Below are 15,742 nucleotides of genomic sequence, written 5' to 3'. Positions count from 1 at the left end.
GTGCGCTCTGCTGAGAAGGCTGTTCCAGGCCAAGGCTGAGTGCATGACTGCGCTGCCCCCCTACACTGCACAGGGCTCCACTAAGCAAAGCACATCTGACTGTGTGTATTATTCATGCAGCAGGCCAGAGTGTGTGTGTGTGTGTGTGTGTGTACGGGGAAAGACATCATGGGGGGTGGGGTCAGAGTGCATATGTGAGAGATTCAGGTCAGAATGTGCCCGGCCACATGTGTGTATGTATGCATGTGGGTGGCAGAATCAATATGTCTCTGTCAGCAGGTGTGTGTGTGTGTGTCTGTGTGTGTGTCTGTGCGTGCGTATGCACGTGTGTGAGGCAGAGTCCACGCATCTCTGTCAGCACAAATGTAGTTGAGCCTGTGCTTGTGTGTGTGTGTGTGTGTGTGTGTGGAAGGGGGGTGGGGGCGTTTGATGGAGTCCTACCCCAGGGATGATTGGAGGGATGCTGTCGGCCTTGAGTCTTGAGCGTCCTCGGCCCCCTCGGCCAGACAGATTGGCCCCCCTGGGCCGCCGCCTGCCAGGGAACCCTGAACCTCGGCCCTGCAGGAGGAGAGAGAGCATGATGAGAGTGAGTGTGTGTGTGAGAGAGAGAGAGAAATATGCAAATTAAAACATACACTCACTCACGTATGTGCACACACACAAGATGAGTTTACTTGGGCATATTTAATCTGATTAGAATGTGATCATTCGTATCAAATCGGAATCATGCCTCAATCGGAATAAAAGTCCTCATATAACACTTTATGAATCGTGCTGATCTGAATTACACTACCGTTGTGATTATCTAAACATCTTGTCAATACATCTTGCCTAGCCAATTATGACACTGCTTACTAAGACATATGATTGTTTTCTGAGACAACTGACAACACCAAAAAGGCAATTTCATGTGCTGGCCTCTCTTCCTTACATCTAGTATGAATAAACATGCGTTAACTTCACTGTTGCTTCAGAACTGCGCTGAACATACGATAGATTTATACTTTGAGCAGATTTCAAACCCCACTACAAACAAAATGAAATGTGAGCATGTTACACGAATATTACGTTTAAATGTGTTTGGTAGATAAACATAACCTGATCGTATTAAATTGTGCTATGTAAACAGCTCATCCAACGTCTTCAATCGGATGAATTTCAATCTGACTGAGAAGTGTGCGTGCAAATTGGGCTGCAGACACACGTAATTACACACTATATGCCCTGTTCAGTTATCGGCCAATAAAGAAGAACTTTAATAGGAACCTTGGAATAAAACCCCAAACCACATAAAACCACAAAACGTCCATATAATGTAGTCTTTAACTCGGGGAGAGAATAAAAGAGAGGCGCATGATCAGTCAAAATTACGGAGAACAAGAACGGAGAAATGGAACTAATAACGGGGCTTGAAGTGCATGAATCAGGAGGAATAACAAGACAGCCAAGAAAGATAAAACAGTTGTCATGAGTCCAGCACTCCCAGATCTCTCTTTGCGCGCATGCTAATAACCACCCCCACACACACACAGACACACACACAGACACACACACACACACACACACATACACACACACACGCCTGGAGCTTTCCTACAAGGTTTACTGATGGCAATGATAACAACCCTCCCATCCCCACCACCCCGAGCAGAGGGACATTACCACTGAGTCAGACAGTAGATGCTCCACATCTGACCTATTTTCCCTTCCACCAGTCTACATGAGGGAGCTACCTTTTAAGCAGACATTAGGTAGGGGAAATGGACAGAGACTGCAAGGGGACTGCTCTGGTAAGACTAATGGGGGCTGTAAACTCCAGACGTGGCACGTGCGAGACTAACCTTTACACAGCCATTCCGACTCTCATGTGGTAGACTAGTTTTCAATGCCTCACTATGATCTAAGACACAATTAACTTGAATGTTGACTCGCCGGCCGTGACTTGCCATAGGGCTTGCTCAGCTTGCTGTAAGAAGTAGAATAAAAATGTGAGCGTTGCCTGCTGTAGGTCTCCAAGCTAAGATGGTGGTAGTGTAGAGGGGATGCAGCAGCTACATAACATTTAGCCACAAATTGTTCTAGGGCGACTGCCCACTGCAATTAGTATCCGTCAGTGGCTTTCGATAAAAGCATCAGCTAAAAGCTTAAATAAATAACTAAAATAATAATAAATGTTGTTACAGGGGTTGCTAAAAATAGAGAGCGAAAACTGCCAGGCCCCAGCCCCGCACACCATGTGTCTTTGTACGGGGCCATGACATAACATAACTCTTCTTATTCAGCAAGCACATCAGTCACCTTCCACTCCCATAATCCTCCCCCCTCCCCCACCCAAGGAAAAGATAAGATCATCCCCTCTTGGTCTCTGCTGTGCTTGCATCCCCTCTTCTCCCTCCCCTTCCGCCCACACACACACACACACACACACACACACACACACACACACACACACACAAACACAAACACAAACACAAACACAACCATCCTTTCCCTTCATTCGGCAAAACCCGCTGCAGTGAAGCGCGCCCAGGTCACGCTGCACCCCGCTGGCCGCTCGACGACAGTGAACGCTCTGCTCCGCTCTGCTCTGCTCTGGCTCAAATCCCATTTCCTCCCAGGTAATTACCTCAGCCGGGCGGCAGTGCCGCGGCCCGTCAGACAGGAGATGTCAGCTCCGCTTAAACAGATGGCCCCGACGAGCCCCCCCCCCCCCACCTCTGACCGCCTGCACCGGCCCCAAACACCAGGCAGCACTGCGTCTCATTTATGCCAACCAAAACCAAATTATGAGAGGTGAGTGATTCTGTTTCTGACTGCGCTTGTGAAAAGACATGGAGGCCGGGGAAGTTGCTGCACTTTAAACAGGTGCTGAAAGAGCCCCTGTGGGCCTCCTAGAGTCTGAGCTGATGGACAGGCAGCATCTTTGGCCGTCTTTTCACTCCAGGTCTTTCCCTCGGCACTCTTCTCGGTGAAAATAAAAATCAGTGTGAAACAGTGAGAGCAACTTCTCTTAGCATAGCGCTTGGCTACGAGCGGAGTGCTTCGCTTCCCGAGCTGCAGACACGTAGGGCATTCCTGAGGAGTGCTGAAAAAGGAGTGCTGACGCGAGACTGCCCAGTGGTCCACTCGTCTGGGTGGGGGGGTGGGGGGGTGGACTCGTCTCATACGCCCTGTCAATCATCAGCCTGCTGAGTGGTCGTCAGGGGAACCAAGAGGGTTATGTAAGGTGCCTCATAGACCAATTCTCAGCTCACTGGACCAATCTTCACTCCTCACGCTGAAAGGAGCCAACTGAACACAAAACACTTTTGCGGTATGGACAAAAGGGCTAAGAGAAGATATAACAGTGTTTATTTTTTAATCTATCCATATGAGACTAGACAGGGCCTTAGTCCACAGCTAGTGTGTGAAATCACAGTCAGGCTGACTATCCTAAGTGGCCTACTAAAAATGGCACCACATGAACCTTTGACAATCTGAATTTAAAATTGTAGGCTAATTCCAGGTTGTAATGCAATCATTATTTAACAGAAGCTCATCCTTCAGCCAAATCTCAAGCACAATCTTCTCTGTTGCCTTTCACAGAGAAACGTAAATTGTTCTCTAAACTGGCCACTAAAATTTCCACTTCCCTAAGCAGGGTTGCTCCCGAACAGTTCTCCATTAAAAACACACCATCCGCACATCCTGCTCCTGAGCTGTTCCAGGCGTGTTCCCACTCCCAGGGTGCACTGGGGTAAAATTCCAGGATGTCCCCCAGAAGCTCACTGCCCGATTTACAACCCTCGTGGAACCACTTGCCTGGGCTGACACTCACCTCTTTATCCCCAAAGGTCACCTCAGGCATCGCTAACCCAAGATAAACCTTAGAAGCTCATGTACCATCCACTGAGCTTATAAAGACCCGATATGATTGGCCCCCACCCACCACAACTCCACCTCCCAACAGATTTACCACTCTCACGGTCCAGACGGGCGTGCCCTGGAGAAGCCGGGTCCTGGGCCCGTCCCCGCACTCCCCATACTCGGGGGACCAGGAGGGGGAGCGCCCGGCGCTACGGTTACTCCATGCTCCCTGAGGTGAGGTGAGGCGGGCCAGGCAGGGAGATGTAGAGAGAAAGGAGTGGGGACAGGAAGGAAGGGAGAGAGGGGCAGTGGGGTCATTTGAGGGGGAGGTGGGGTGGGGTGGGGGGGGGTTGAGAGGGCACAAAATGCAGCAACATAAATGTGAAAGCTTGCATACCATGAAACACATCCACAGAAAAACAAAATAAGCAAAGCAAAGTATATCAGATATGCGGCATAAATGCATCATCACATTGGCAAATATTGTTAACATTCACCAGCCCAGAAATCAAAGTGAGTGAGAAGCTTGGAAGTTTGGGAAAACTTTAGCCATGCAAACCTTTTTCTAGTCCATTAGATGGAAATGGAACAGACACAGGGACCATTCTACTAAGCAGGGTTTGCTGATCATTACCTTCAAATTGTAATTTGGGGGCCAAACTCAATCTGCCAAAAATAATGAAAAAGCGAATCATCCTGCTGGAGGGAGAAGGCCTAACGGTGTTCAGGGATAATTTCTCCCCAGCGGTAATCTCATTTTCGCTAATGGTCGACTCAGCGATGATCTATGCGCCGGCGTGCCGGCCTGTCTCCACGGTAACGGGTGGCACTTGTTGATTTGTTGACACAACAGCCATGATTATGTCAGCGTGTCAGCACGCCAGCTCATTCAGATAAACACGCCACACATCTGGGGATTTTCTTACACGGCATCACGGGGAGCATTTAGCTCATTAAACAAGCTAATCGGAGAGTGGCTGCATAATTAGCCTTGATAATACAATCACTGCAAGGCCTTTTCTTATGTTTTTGTAAGAGCAAAACCGATTTCGGCTTTATAAATAATATATAACTGCCGACGGTGGAGGAGCGTTCCCTCCCCGCCTCATGTATACATTTGTCCCAAACTTCCAGTTTCATGTCAGGCACTTAATGAAACCACTGGATACAACATATCATTCCCTTGAGCACAAGACAGATTTAAAACAGTTATTATGTAAAGTGAGAGGAAAGTAGAACTCAGAACAGGCATGATAAAAAGATGAGTAGGGGGAAAAAAATATTATTAAGAAGCACTACACAAACAAAACCCTACATACATACATACATACATACATAAATAACACACAGGCAACAGAGAGAGGAAAATAAACTCTCCATGCTGTCAGAGGGCACATGCTGAAAGAATAAAGTGCACTTACAGAAAAGAAAACATTCAAAACAAGAGGGCTTGATACAAACAAACATAAGCAAGCAAACCACAGCCGGCAAAACAGGAAGGGAACGAGTAGATATACATGCGAAAATCCGAGCCCATAAAATTTGCTTACTGAATCCAAAAGTAAGTCTTAATTAAAGTAGCAACAGATCCAACCATCGTTGACATACAGTAAGCAGAATTTGCTCCGTTTCACCCATTTACTCAGGACCGAGGAGCATGTTGAAATTCAGCATTATTCCCCCTTAATCCAGGAAAAACTTAATTACAGACACAAGCTGATATTGGACACCAATATCAAACCATCTGCAAAGCAAAGCCCTGCCATCCTCTTAAGAGAGGCGCGCCTAAGCTTTGTCTTCGCTCACGTAATGCGGAGAGATCTGGAGAGCAGATAATAATAATAATGTGCTCACAGGATAGCTGTTAGATGGAAAAGTCTTCCATATAAACTCAGCCCCACCAGATGGAGGATCCAGCACCATTCAGTGGGATGATCTCTGGTTTATATATGCAATGGTTTTGGTTGGGTGAAGCCCTACTGTGATGAAGCCGGTCTATCAGAGGAAAGTTCACGGGTGCCCAGCCTTTGGACTATGCAGGAGTTGCTGTGGACTCGACTGACGACAGGGCGAGTGAGATTTGTGCAAAAGCTCCACTCATGCGACCCCGTGGAGCTTAACCCCATGAGGGAGGCTGAAGGAAGTGCTGGGCTAGAGGCTCATCCGCACAACAACAAAAACCTACTCAGACGCTCATGCACAAACTCACTCTTTCTCCCTCTCTCTCACACACACACTCACACACACAGACACACTCACACACACACTCACACCGAGATATGAGGAGGGGGGAGTGCAAGGCCCCCAACAGCACATTTTCAAGAAGCAGGAAATCCCAGTTGGACGTAAGGGCTGCAGTCCACCCTCCAAATTACAGCAGTGCCGGGAAGTTGCTCTCCCACGAGACAAAAATTGAGACCAATAGATGGAAGGAGGGAAAGGGGAGAGAGAAGAGAAGGAGAAAAAGAAACAGTGGTAGATAGAAGAGAAAAGAGTGAAAAGAGGTATTAGAGAGAACAAGGCAGGGGGGAACAGAGAGAGAGAGAGAGAGAGAGAGAGAGAGAGAGAGAGAGAGAGAGAGAGAGAGAGAGAGAGAGAGAGAGAGAGAGAGAGAGAGAGAGAAATGGTGCAACACAGAGGAAAGGCGACCCTGGAGAAAAGCCGGCTCGCCTACGATGCTTCCCATTTCTCTTTCCATTCGGGACCCGGAGAGGCTGCCTGTCAATCACATCAAACAAGCAAAGTTTCCATACAGGTCCTCCACCAAGGTCACCTGCAGCCAGAGCTTGCCTCTTCCACCTGAAAAACTAGTAGAAGCCACCAGCACCAGCTTTTTGCATGTATGCGTGTGTGTATGGGGGGGGTTGCGAGACCATGTACAATTTTGATGCCGGGACGGTGAGGACGAGAGAGGACGGTGCGGTGCCAGCTTTAATTTGGGATTCTGACAGCTAAGGGCGAGTTTGCAAAAAAAAAAAAAAAAAAAAAAAAGATTCAGAGCCATCCTTCGGCGGCGGGGGTGGCCAAAGTGGAAATGGGGTTTGTGTCGTGCTTTCCAGCTGAATGAGCACTTATCCGAATAATACACCTCCAAAAAGGCTCCTTTATGTTCGCCTAGCATCAAAACCCCAGGCTCTGCAGCCAGGCTCCCAACCCCCACTCTCCAGAGCTGCGCTGAATTATGAGAGGGTAGCAAAAGAGCGAGGGAGGGAGAGAGAGCACAGCTAGGGCCCTTCCACATTAATTAATACACCCTACACACTGGCACTAATCAATGTGACTGAGCAACAAAAAAAGTAGAGGAGGGAGAGGGGAGGAAAAAAGGAAAGAGAATAATTACTACAAGCCTGCAAATGTGGATCACAGACACAGAGAGACAGAGGGGAGAAGAAAGGAACGAATCCCAACACTCTTGGGTTCCAGGGACCAACACAAGCCTCTATTAGCTGTTCTAAGGCACTCGAGCATTCTTTGGAACAAAGGGGACCAGAAAATTGGAAAGGCAACAAACAAAACAAAAATCAGCAGTCTTACCTGTTTCACTCTTGGTCTGCCCGGTGAGAACTTCCTCTTGGATATGGCCGGCTTGCCCATGCCGATTTTGGGGGTGAGGGGAATGAACGTGGTGGTTGGGGGGGGCAGCGTGGGCGTGCAGTGGGCTGGGGTCAGGGAGCCTTCCCTGGGGGAGGCCTCAGTAGAGAAGGGCGAGCGGGCTAGCCGAGAGGACCCTTCCGACGAGAACCCTGGGGAGAACTTGAGGCTCTTGTCGTCGCCGGGCGGCGAGCCGAAGCCCGAGAAGCCGTGCTCGCTGACCGGCGTGGTGTCCATGTCCACGTCGCCATCTACGTCCGCGTCTGCCATGCAGCCAGTGTCCGCATCCTGGAAGGGGACGGAGTCCAGGTCAGGCAGCACGCTCAGAAGCTCCTGCTTGTCCTCCTCCATCTCTCTCTCCTCCTCTTCCACTGCCACCGCTGCAGCCACCACCTCGTCCTCGTCCTTGGCCTCCTCCACCTCCTCCACCTGATTGTCTTCGGCCATTTTTTCCTCGGGTTGGTCGCTGACCACATTCTGAACTTCAGGCGATGGTTCTGGAACAATCTCTCTGATCGGGTCACCATTGGTGACCGATGGTTCTGAGGGACACACCTCCATGGATTCGTCCTCAGCGGCTACGACTGGCTCAGGAGAGGACACCTCCTTACTGGGCGAGGGGAGGGGCTCTTTTACAGGACTTTCTGTGCTTTGTGGCTCGCCCTCCACCTCGTCCTCCCTCTCCGCCGCTATTTCAGGCACTAGTTCGGCCACCTCCTTCTCCGTCTCCATGGCGTCGGGGACCTCGCGGTCTTGAGGGGAGTTTTCCGGAGAAGTGGGGTCCTGCGAGAGCGACGACACTCCGAGGGACGAGGAGTGCTGGGGGGACTCGGCCCCCTCAGTCAGCGTCACCGTCACCTGGATCTCTTGAGCAGGTTCAGCTGCAGAACAAACATCATGTCAGAGGCCTACCAACATGGGTATTTACAACTAACTGCTACAGTCAGTTACTGAGGATGGAAATGAAATACAATGGCACAACATTACAGTGTGATGACTTTTGGATGAACTGGGACAGACTAGGACTAGAAGGATTAAGAGGAACTAAATAAAAACATATTCAAATATATAATGTACATGAATATTCAAAGTATAATGACAAAGAGACCAGAGCAGAGACGAGAAAAGAGCAAAGCACTGATTGTGACTGCGGCAGCCTGAATGGGCTCATACCTGATGGAGACTCTTTCTTCTCCTCTTGCAGGTCATCTGGTGTGGGGCTGGCACTAGCCTCCTGCTCCAGTGTGACGTCCTGCACCTCCTCCTTCTCCTCTTCCTCTTCCACTCCCTCCCACTCCTTCACTGCCAGCTGCTCTTCAGCCTTCTCCTCCTGCTCCACCTGCTCTTCTGTGACCGCCGACTTTTCTGTGCCCGTCGACTCCTCTGTGCCCGCCGCCGACTCCTCTGTGATGGCCGCCGACTCCTCTGTGATGGCCGCCGACTCCTCTGTGCCCGCCGCCGACTCCTCTGTGCCCGCCGCCGACTCCTCTGTGACGGCCGCCGACTCCTCTGTGACGGCCGCCGACTCCTCTGTGACGGCCGCCGACTCCTCTGTGACGGCCGCCGACTCCTCTGTGACGGCCGCCGACTCCTCTGTGACGGCCGCCGACTCCTCTGTGACGGCCGCCGACTCCTCTGTGACGGCCGTCGACTCCTCTGTGACGGCCGTCGACTCCTCTATGGCCGTACACTCCTCTGTACCCGTCGACTCCTCTGTGATTGTTGACTCATCTATGCCCTGCTGAGAGTCCTCTGTGGTCAGCTTCTCCTCCGCCTTTGGCTGTTCTGTGATGTTTGCCACCTCTTTCTCCTGCTCCATCTCCTTCTCCTCTTTCCCCTCTTCCATCTTCTCCTTTTCCTTCGCCTCCTCCTCCTGCTTCTCCTCATCCCGTTTCTCCTGCATCTCCTCTTCCTGTTTCTCCTTCTCCTGTTTCTCTTCCTCGACCACTACCTCTTTCTCCTCCTCCTCCGTCTCCTCTACAGGCAGTTGTGGCTCAGCCTTCTGCTCCTCCTGGACCTCCTCAGCCTCTTCTTGCTCAGTCTTTGTGGCTTCTTGCTCCTCTTGCTCCTCTGTCTCCAGCTCCACCTTTTCCTCATCCTCCTCCACAGCCATGAAGACATCTGGCAAAATAGAAGCCAAATAGAATAAATTTCACACATGAGTTCAAACAAACATGCAATGAATGTAAACATTTGCGGCGGACTACAATAAAATTCTCCACACAGAGGTCTTTACGGTCAGGCAGTCAAAAATGCTTTTGAGACAGGAAAGAGTATAATTGGGAGGACTCCTGAGGTCTCTCTGTGAGGTGACTCTTGGAAGACTTCAGCTCCTGCAGGGGATCAGAACTGCCAAACAAAGTTTACATGCCTTGGCCAAAAGATCTGAGCCCTTCCAAAACCAAACAAAAACAGGGAAAAAACGACAGCTGTTCAGGCTTTCATCTAATATCCAGCACACTTTCATCCCACTATCCAACACAACTCAGCCAAGATCCCTTTCCTCTAATACCCGGGATTCTCTCATGGCAGCCCAGAGCAGCATCACGTCAGCCCTACCCCTCATGCCACAGATCTGCGTTCTGATGAGAAGACGTTCCCGTCAGGGGAAGTTACAGCTCCATTGTCTTCCCATCTGAAAATCCCAGCAGGACCTATAACTCAATATTTAGATTCCCTGAGTAAATAATCCTGCCACTCTACAAATATCTATTAGGAACTCTTCCTCCAAGGCTCTCTCTCCCCTCTAATGCTTGAGGGCATTCAAATTATAATTGGAAAAGACAACATCTGTAATGGCTGTAAAAGGTTAAAGAATTGTGAAAAGTTTTTCTCTATCAATTGTATTCTCCTCCCAGGGCCCCCACAGGGGTTCTATGTAAAACTAACAGTGGCCTTGCCAGTGATTATCTAAACAAGAAAATTGCATTAAACTCTTGCAGATGAAAACTGTGGGGAGTCAGAGGCTATGAAACTCCCTGTGTAGTCTTCTTCAAGAGACAAATATTTCCCAAAGGGTTACAATAGTGGTCTGGCCAGAACTCCTGAACTGCCCTCCGCTCCCAAACACACGTACACCTCAAATTTTGCCCCCACCCCCCTAAACTCATCCCTCAATTCTATCCACCGTTTCACTCATGGTTGAAGAGCAGCATACTCACTCCAGAAAAAAAAATTGGAGGCGACCGTTGCCATGACAACACTTATTTTTCAGACATGGCCTCAGTGGTTTTGGAAATAATTCATTTCTTTAATTATTTGAAGGAGGAAAGAGAATCGGATACACACACACACACTCACAGAAACACAAACAGACGCGCGCACACACACACACACAGACTTTACCACTTCGTCACTCACAGATAAACAAGTCAGAGAGGCCTACATGCATTAATGCCAATCCCCTTGCTTGGTGTGGGGCTACATCACCTCCAAGAGGGCCAACAAGGAGCGAGATTAGCCACCTCTCAAAGGAGAATTTCCATTGAGCAAAAAAAACGCATAAAAAAATGGTTGCTAACTGGAAACTCGTAAGCCTGCGCAGCTCCAACACAAATGCCCATCGGGCGCCAACTGGGAGCGCATGAGGCCATGATGCCCCCAGAATGACTAATGTTACACTCTTTATCTCCACCTAATCAAGCGAAAGGAGAGCCAGGCCTCTTGGCGAGACCACCCGGAAGACCAGAGCGGATCCCCCACATGCGCCACCCCCACCAACCCAACCACTCACGCTCACACTTAAAAACACCCCACCACCCCACAATCACCACCAGCACATTGCTCTTGGAGCGACAAGTGAAAACTGGACCCTGCCCAATGACATCACAAAGAAAAAAAAATGGCCTGCATTCTATTAAATCTTTCCTGGCCTGTCAGCAGCCAGGGGAACCCACAGGGATTTGCAGAGAAGACCTATCAACTACGCCGACGTGGGAATGTAACTTTACCAGACGAACCACGGTGAGTTACGACAGGCCTCCCCGCAGCATATGCACAGCATTTTTATTTGACCTCGTTCAAAAGTTACCATGCGTGTCAGCACACATTTAACTCCTCAGCGCCGTATCCACATACCAGCACACAGGACAAACCAACCTGCTGCTGCTCCTATGCTGTCACACATCTTAATTAGGATAATAAAGGCAGCCATCAAAATGTCGAAAAACAAAAACATCCCCACACAAGGAATTTACACAGCCAGAATGTCACAGATGACACATCGAATATATCCTGATGATGAAAACAGGAGGCCCAGTTTGGAGTTGGAATTATTACTTATGAGTACATGAAGGGGAACATTAAAGGACCAAAAGGGGAACTGAAGTACTGCATAGAGTGTGGACGTTTGCTATACTGTGTACAAGCACACATGCAAAGTGTCTGTATATCAGATATATATGTTTGTGACAAAATGTACAGTATGTATACTGTATATCAGAGTTACTGAGCATCTTTGTCTGAATGTGAATGTCTGCATCTCTACGGCATTTCATATGTTACTGTATTGAACACACATGTTCATGTGCAAATGTGTGTTTGTGTTCTCCACTACCAGCTTGTTTCCATGCTAAAGAACGTGTGTGTGTGTGTTCTCCACTACAAGCTTACATGTTTGCATGCTAAATAACACAAGTGTGTGTGTGTGTGTATGTGTTCTCCACAACAACCTTATGTGTTTGCATGCTAAATAACACAAGTGTGGGTGTGTGTGTGTGTGTGTGGGTGTGTGTTCTCCACAACAACCTTATGTGTTTGCATGCTGTGTGTGTGTGTGTGTGTGTGTGTGTGTGTGTGTGTGCGTGCGCTCGTGCAAAAGCAAGATGGGCGGGGAGACACAGAGCTCTGTTCTCTTAGATACTGGAGGAGGTAGAGGAAGGGGGAGGGTGGAAAAGGGTACCCATAATGCCGTGCGGCCGGCAGGCAGGAGCGGCTCACAGATAACGCGCCCGCATTCACGCTCGGCTGGAGGAGGGGGGTGTGGGGGATATTGGGAGGGAGGGGGAGGGGAGAGCACTGCGGCGCGTCCCATTGGTTGAGCTCTGCCGGGTTATTTATAACTGAGGCGGAAGAGACCACAGTCTCCACTGCGCGCCTCACCCAACCCCCCATCCTAACACACAGCGCTGCAGAGAGGGAAGCACAACAAAACCACTGAGAACTCCCAACACACACACACACACACACACACACACACACACACACACACACACACACACACACACACACACACACACACACACACACACACACACACACACACACACACACACACACACACACACACACACACACACACACACACACACACACACACTAAACACCTGTCAAACATATACGCTCATAAGCAGACAACTAATAAACTCATTTGCAAATACACAAAATGCACACTGAACCACCTTCCTTTCTTGTTAAGACAGTTGGCAGTGTGCATGTGCACTATATAGCAGGGTGTGTGTTTGCATAGGCATGTGACTGAGTGCGAGTGTGTAAGAGAAGGGAACAGAGAGGGGGCCCTTCACTCATGATGTCTAAGAAGAGTGCATGTCAGGCTAGCGTTTTGGCACGACCATTGGCACCAGGTCAGACCTCAAACTGATAAAGCAGGAATGTAAACAGGCCTCAGGCTCGGTGTGTGTGTGTGTGTACGAGCGCGTGACAGGAGCCTACACTCATAAATGTGCGGTGTGTGGGAGTGCACACCTACACATACTGTGTGGTATTTTTCTGTGGGTGTTGAGAGTGTTTTGCATGTGCAACTTTCCCCATCCAGTGTCTACCGGCAGCATGCAGTAAAATAGCATGCGCGCGCGCGCACACACACACACACACACACACACACACACACACACACACACAAATACACAAAGACACTTGAACTCAAACCTACTCAAGGAGTAAAACATGCGAAGTGAGGAGAGAGAGAGAGCGAGAGAGAGACACAGAGAGAGAATGAGGGAGTAGAAGAGGGGAGAAGGAAAGAAAAACAAGTGAGCGCTGGGGGATGGAAACTCAAGTGTGCACTGAGCAGCAGCGGCAGAGCTGTCGCCGTGGAGAGCAGGCTAACGCCAGCGGAGGATCAGGTGTAATCAGTGACTCAGAGGCCGCCTCCAGGCTGGCCCACGCAAGGGGCCTCTCAGGGCTGCGCTCTCCCTGGGGTGGAAGGGTGGGGGAGGGGAGGGTGTCCAGGCTCCTGCTGCCGTCAGTGCTGCTGTGGAGGGCTGACAGGCGAGGGGCGCAGAGGAGGCATTTCAAACTGCTATTAGGCCATATCACAGACAGCCGGGGCAGGGGGTGGTTAAGAGGTCAGTCGAGCCACCACGCCAATCTCCCACCACCAACCCACACACACACACACACAGCCCCCTGAGTTACATTCGGTGTAGACACACAATCATCACACACACACATAGCCACAGACATAGACACAGGCACTGTGCTATCGTCTGACTCGACTGATCGATGCATATCTATTTGCCTCACCTGCTGGACTTGATGTTAACTCCCACCATTATGTTTTTTAACAGATAGTATCTCCAAAGAGACAGACAGACACACACACACACACGCGCACACACACACACGCGCACACACACACGCGCACACACACACGCGCACACACACACAGACGCACGCACAATGGCAGAAGTTAAATTCTCCCTCGGGAGCAGCCCCATTGGACCTCACCAGTCCAGAACACCATCAGAAATCACAAATCCAAGTTTAGGACTGGGTATGGTTATGACTGATGGCACTAACAACACAACAGTGGAGCTGCCTGGGTTTGTTGCAAGGTTTATGCACAGAGATTCATGCATTTCCTGGGTTATTGTTCCTTTTGTAGTGTGTTTCAATTGTAGTTTACAGTTCAATTGCAATATAGGTACAGCACCCAAACCCTGTTTTTTTTGGTAGTGGCAGGGATGTGCTTGGAGAAACTTAAATGTGTGAGGGAACATGCTCTAACAACACAAAAAAGAACTAGCTGTAAAAGGTTACGTTGGGAACCAGAAAGGCTTTTTTTTTTTTCTTTTTAAGTATATTTTTTTGGCCTTTTTATGCCTTTAATGATAGTGACAGTGGAGAGTGACAGGAAGCGAATGGGAGAGAGAGCAGGGGTGGGATTCGAAAAAGGACCACGGGGCGGGAATCAAACCCGGGTCGCCAGTACGGTGCAGGTGTCCCAGCCAGTTGTGCCACAGCTGGGGCCAGAAAGGATTTTAACCATGAGTTAAAGAGGCAGCATACAGTACAAGCCTAAACACTGAGTGAGGGAGTAATAAGGTTGTCTGACTTATGGGGCATACATTTATAAGGGTGATTACAGGCATGTATCCTGGCTCACAAATAAAGGGAAGAAGATATTGGCAGCAACTAAAGTACAGGTTCCTGGATGCAAGCCAAAGCAAAACACTACCAGTGTAGTGACTAGACAACGAGAGGGTCTACAAAAAATGGAGATCCTTGTAGAATAGGTCTATGCGGTTCATAAAGACAGGCATTAAGTTGTAAAATACAAAAAGAGGGGAAGAACCCCCCCCCCCCGCCCAAAGCTTCTTTGTTTTTATGGCTGTCTCATGTTTAAATGGATGAAGTGCCAATGGCTCTATTTGATCCTCAGAAGCCCAGTAGCAGCACAGCGATCGAGTAGATTCAGCTTCAGCTCTCCAGGTGTTTCTTTCACATGTACATGCAAATGAGGATGCACTACATGGCTATTGAGCAGAGTGTCTGTCTATTTTGTGTGTGTGTGTGTGTGCGTGCGTCCGGCTCGCTCCCTCGACACAGGAGATGAATTCAAATGCTTGTAGGGGAACACAGGTGTCAGTGGCGCCATGACAACGCTCCCATTCAGCCACGGCTGGGTGTCGCTTTACGCTGCCGACCAGCATCGCGTTGCACACGGTGCGTCCCGTACGCGTGTGGGAATGCTCCGTCGCCAGGTCACTTTGGATCAGTCGTAACCCAATACGATTCTGTTGTGTTTGTTTTCATAGGAGGAGGTAGAGGGGCAATCCACTCCCTCTATCTAAAACTTTCTTCCAGGAACTGAACTAGAACTTTCATGGTCTTGAAAGAGTAAACAGCTTAAGCATTAGGTCTCTTGCTTAGCACAACTACCTTGCATTAATAAGTGCAAGATTGTGGATATAATTGCAAACAGCAACCAAAGCAAAAGCAAACACTGGCATAGTGACAATACTATTAAAATTCCTCTTTTCTATTAAATAGGCCCTGTGCCTATCTCCAGTGTAGTCTAAATGGGTCATGTTCAGCTGGAACATTGTATGAATACATGCGGCTT

At 49.3% G+C, this 15,742-nt stretch overlaps 1 protein-coding gene across 1 annotated transcript in view; it reads right to left on the bottom strand.

The window, feature by feature from the left end:
• The window catches only part of kmt2ca (lysine (K)-specific methyltransferase 2Ca), a gene marked incomplete in the record, with an annotated part of 117,652 nt that overhangs the window by 45,517 nt on the left and 56,393 nt on the right, over nucleotides 1-15,742 (bottom strand). The window contains 4 exon segments of the mRNA XM_076290788.1: nucleotides 442-558; nucleotides 3,956-4,075; nucleotides 7,381-8,318; nucleotides 8,611-9,558. Coding sequence (XP_076146903.1) covers nucleotides 442-558; nucleotides 3,956-4,075; nucleotides 7,381-8,318; nucleotides 8,611-9,558 — 2,123 coding nt within the window.

The sequence above is a fragment of the Alosa pseudoharengus genome, unplaced genomic scaffold, assembly GCF_046254945.1.
Source record: "Alosa pseudoharengus isolate Yale_2024_CS ecotype anadromous, Long Island Sound unplaced genomic scaffold, YU_APseudo_1.1 YU_APseudo_1.1_scf_18, whole genome shotgun sequence".
NCBI classification, from domain to species: Eukaryota; Metazoa; Chordata; class Actinopteri; order Clupeiformes; family Clupeidae; genus Alosa; species Alosa pseudoharengus.
Note: the sequence above shows the minus strand (reverse complement) of the source record. Positions and strands in the feature narration are given on the sequence as shown.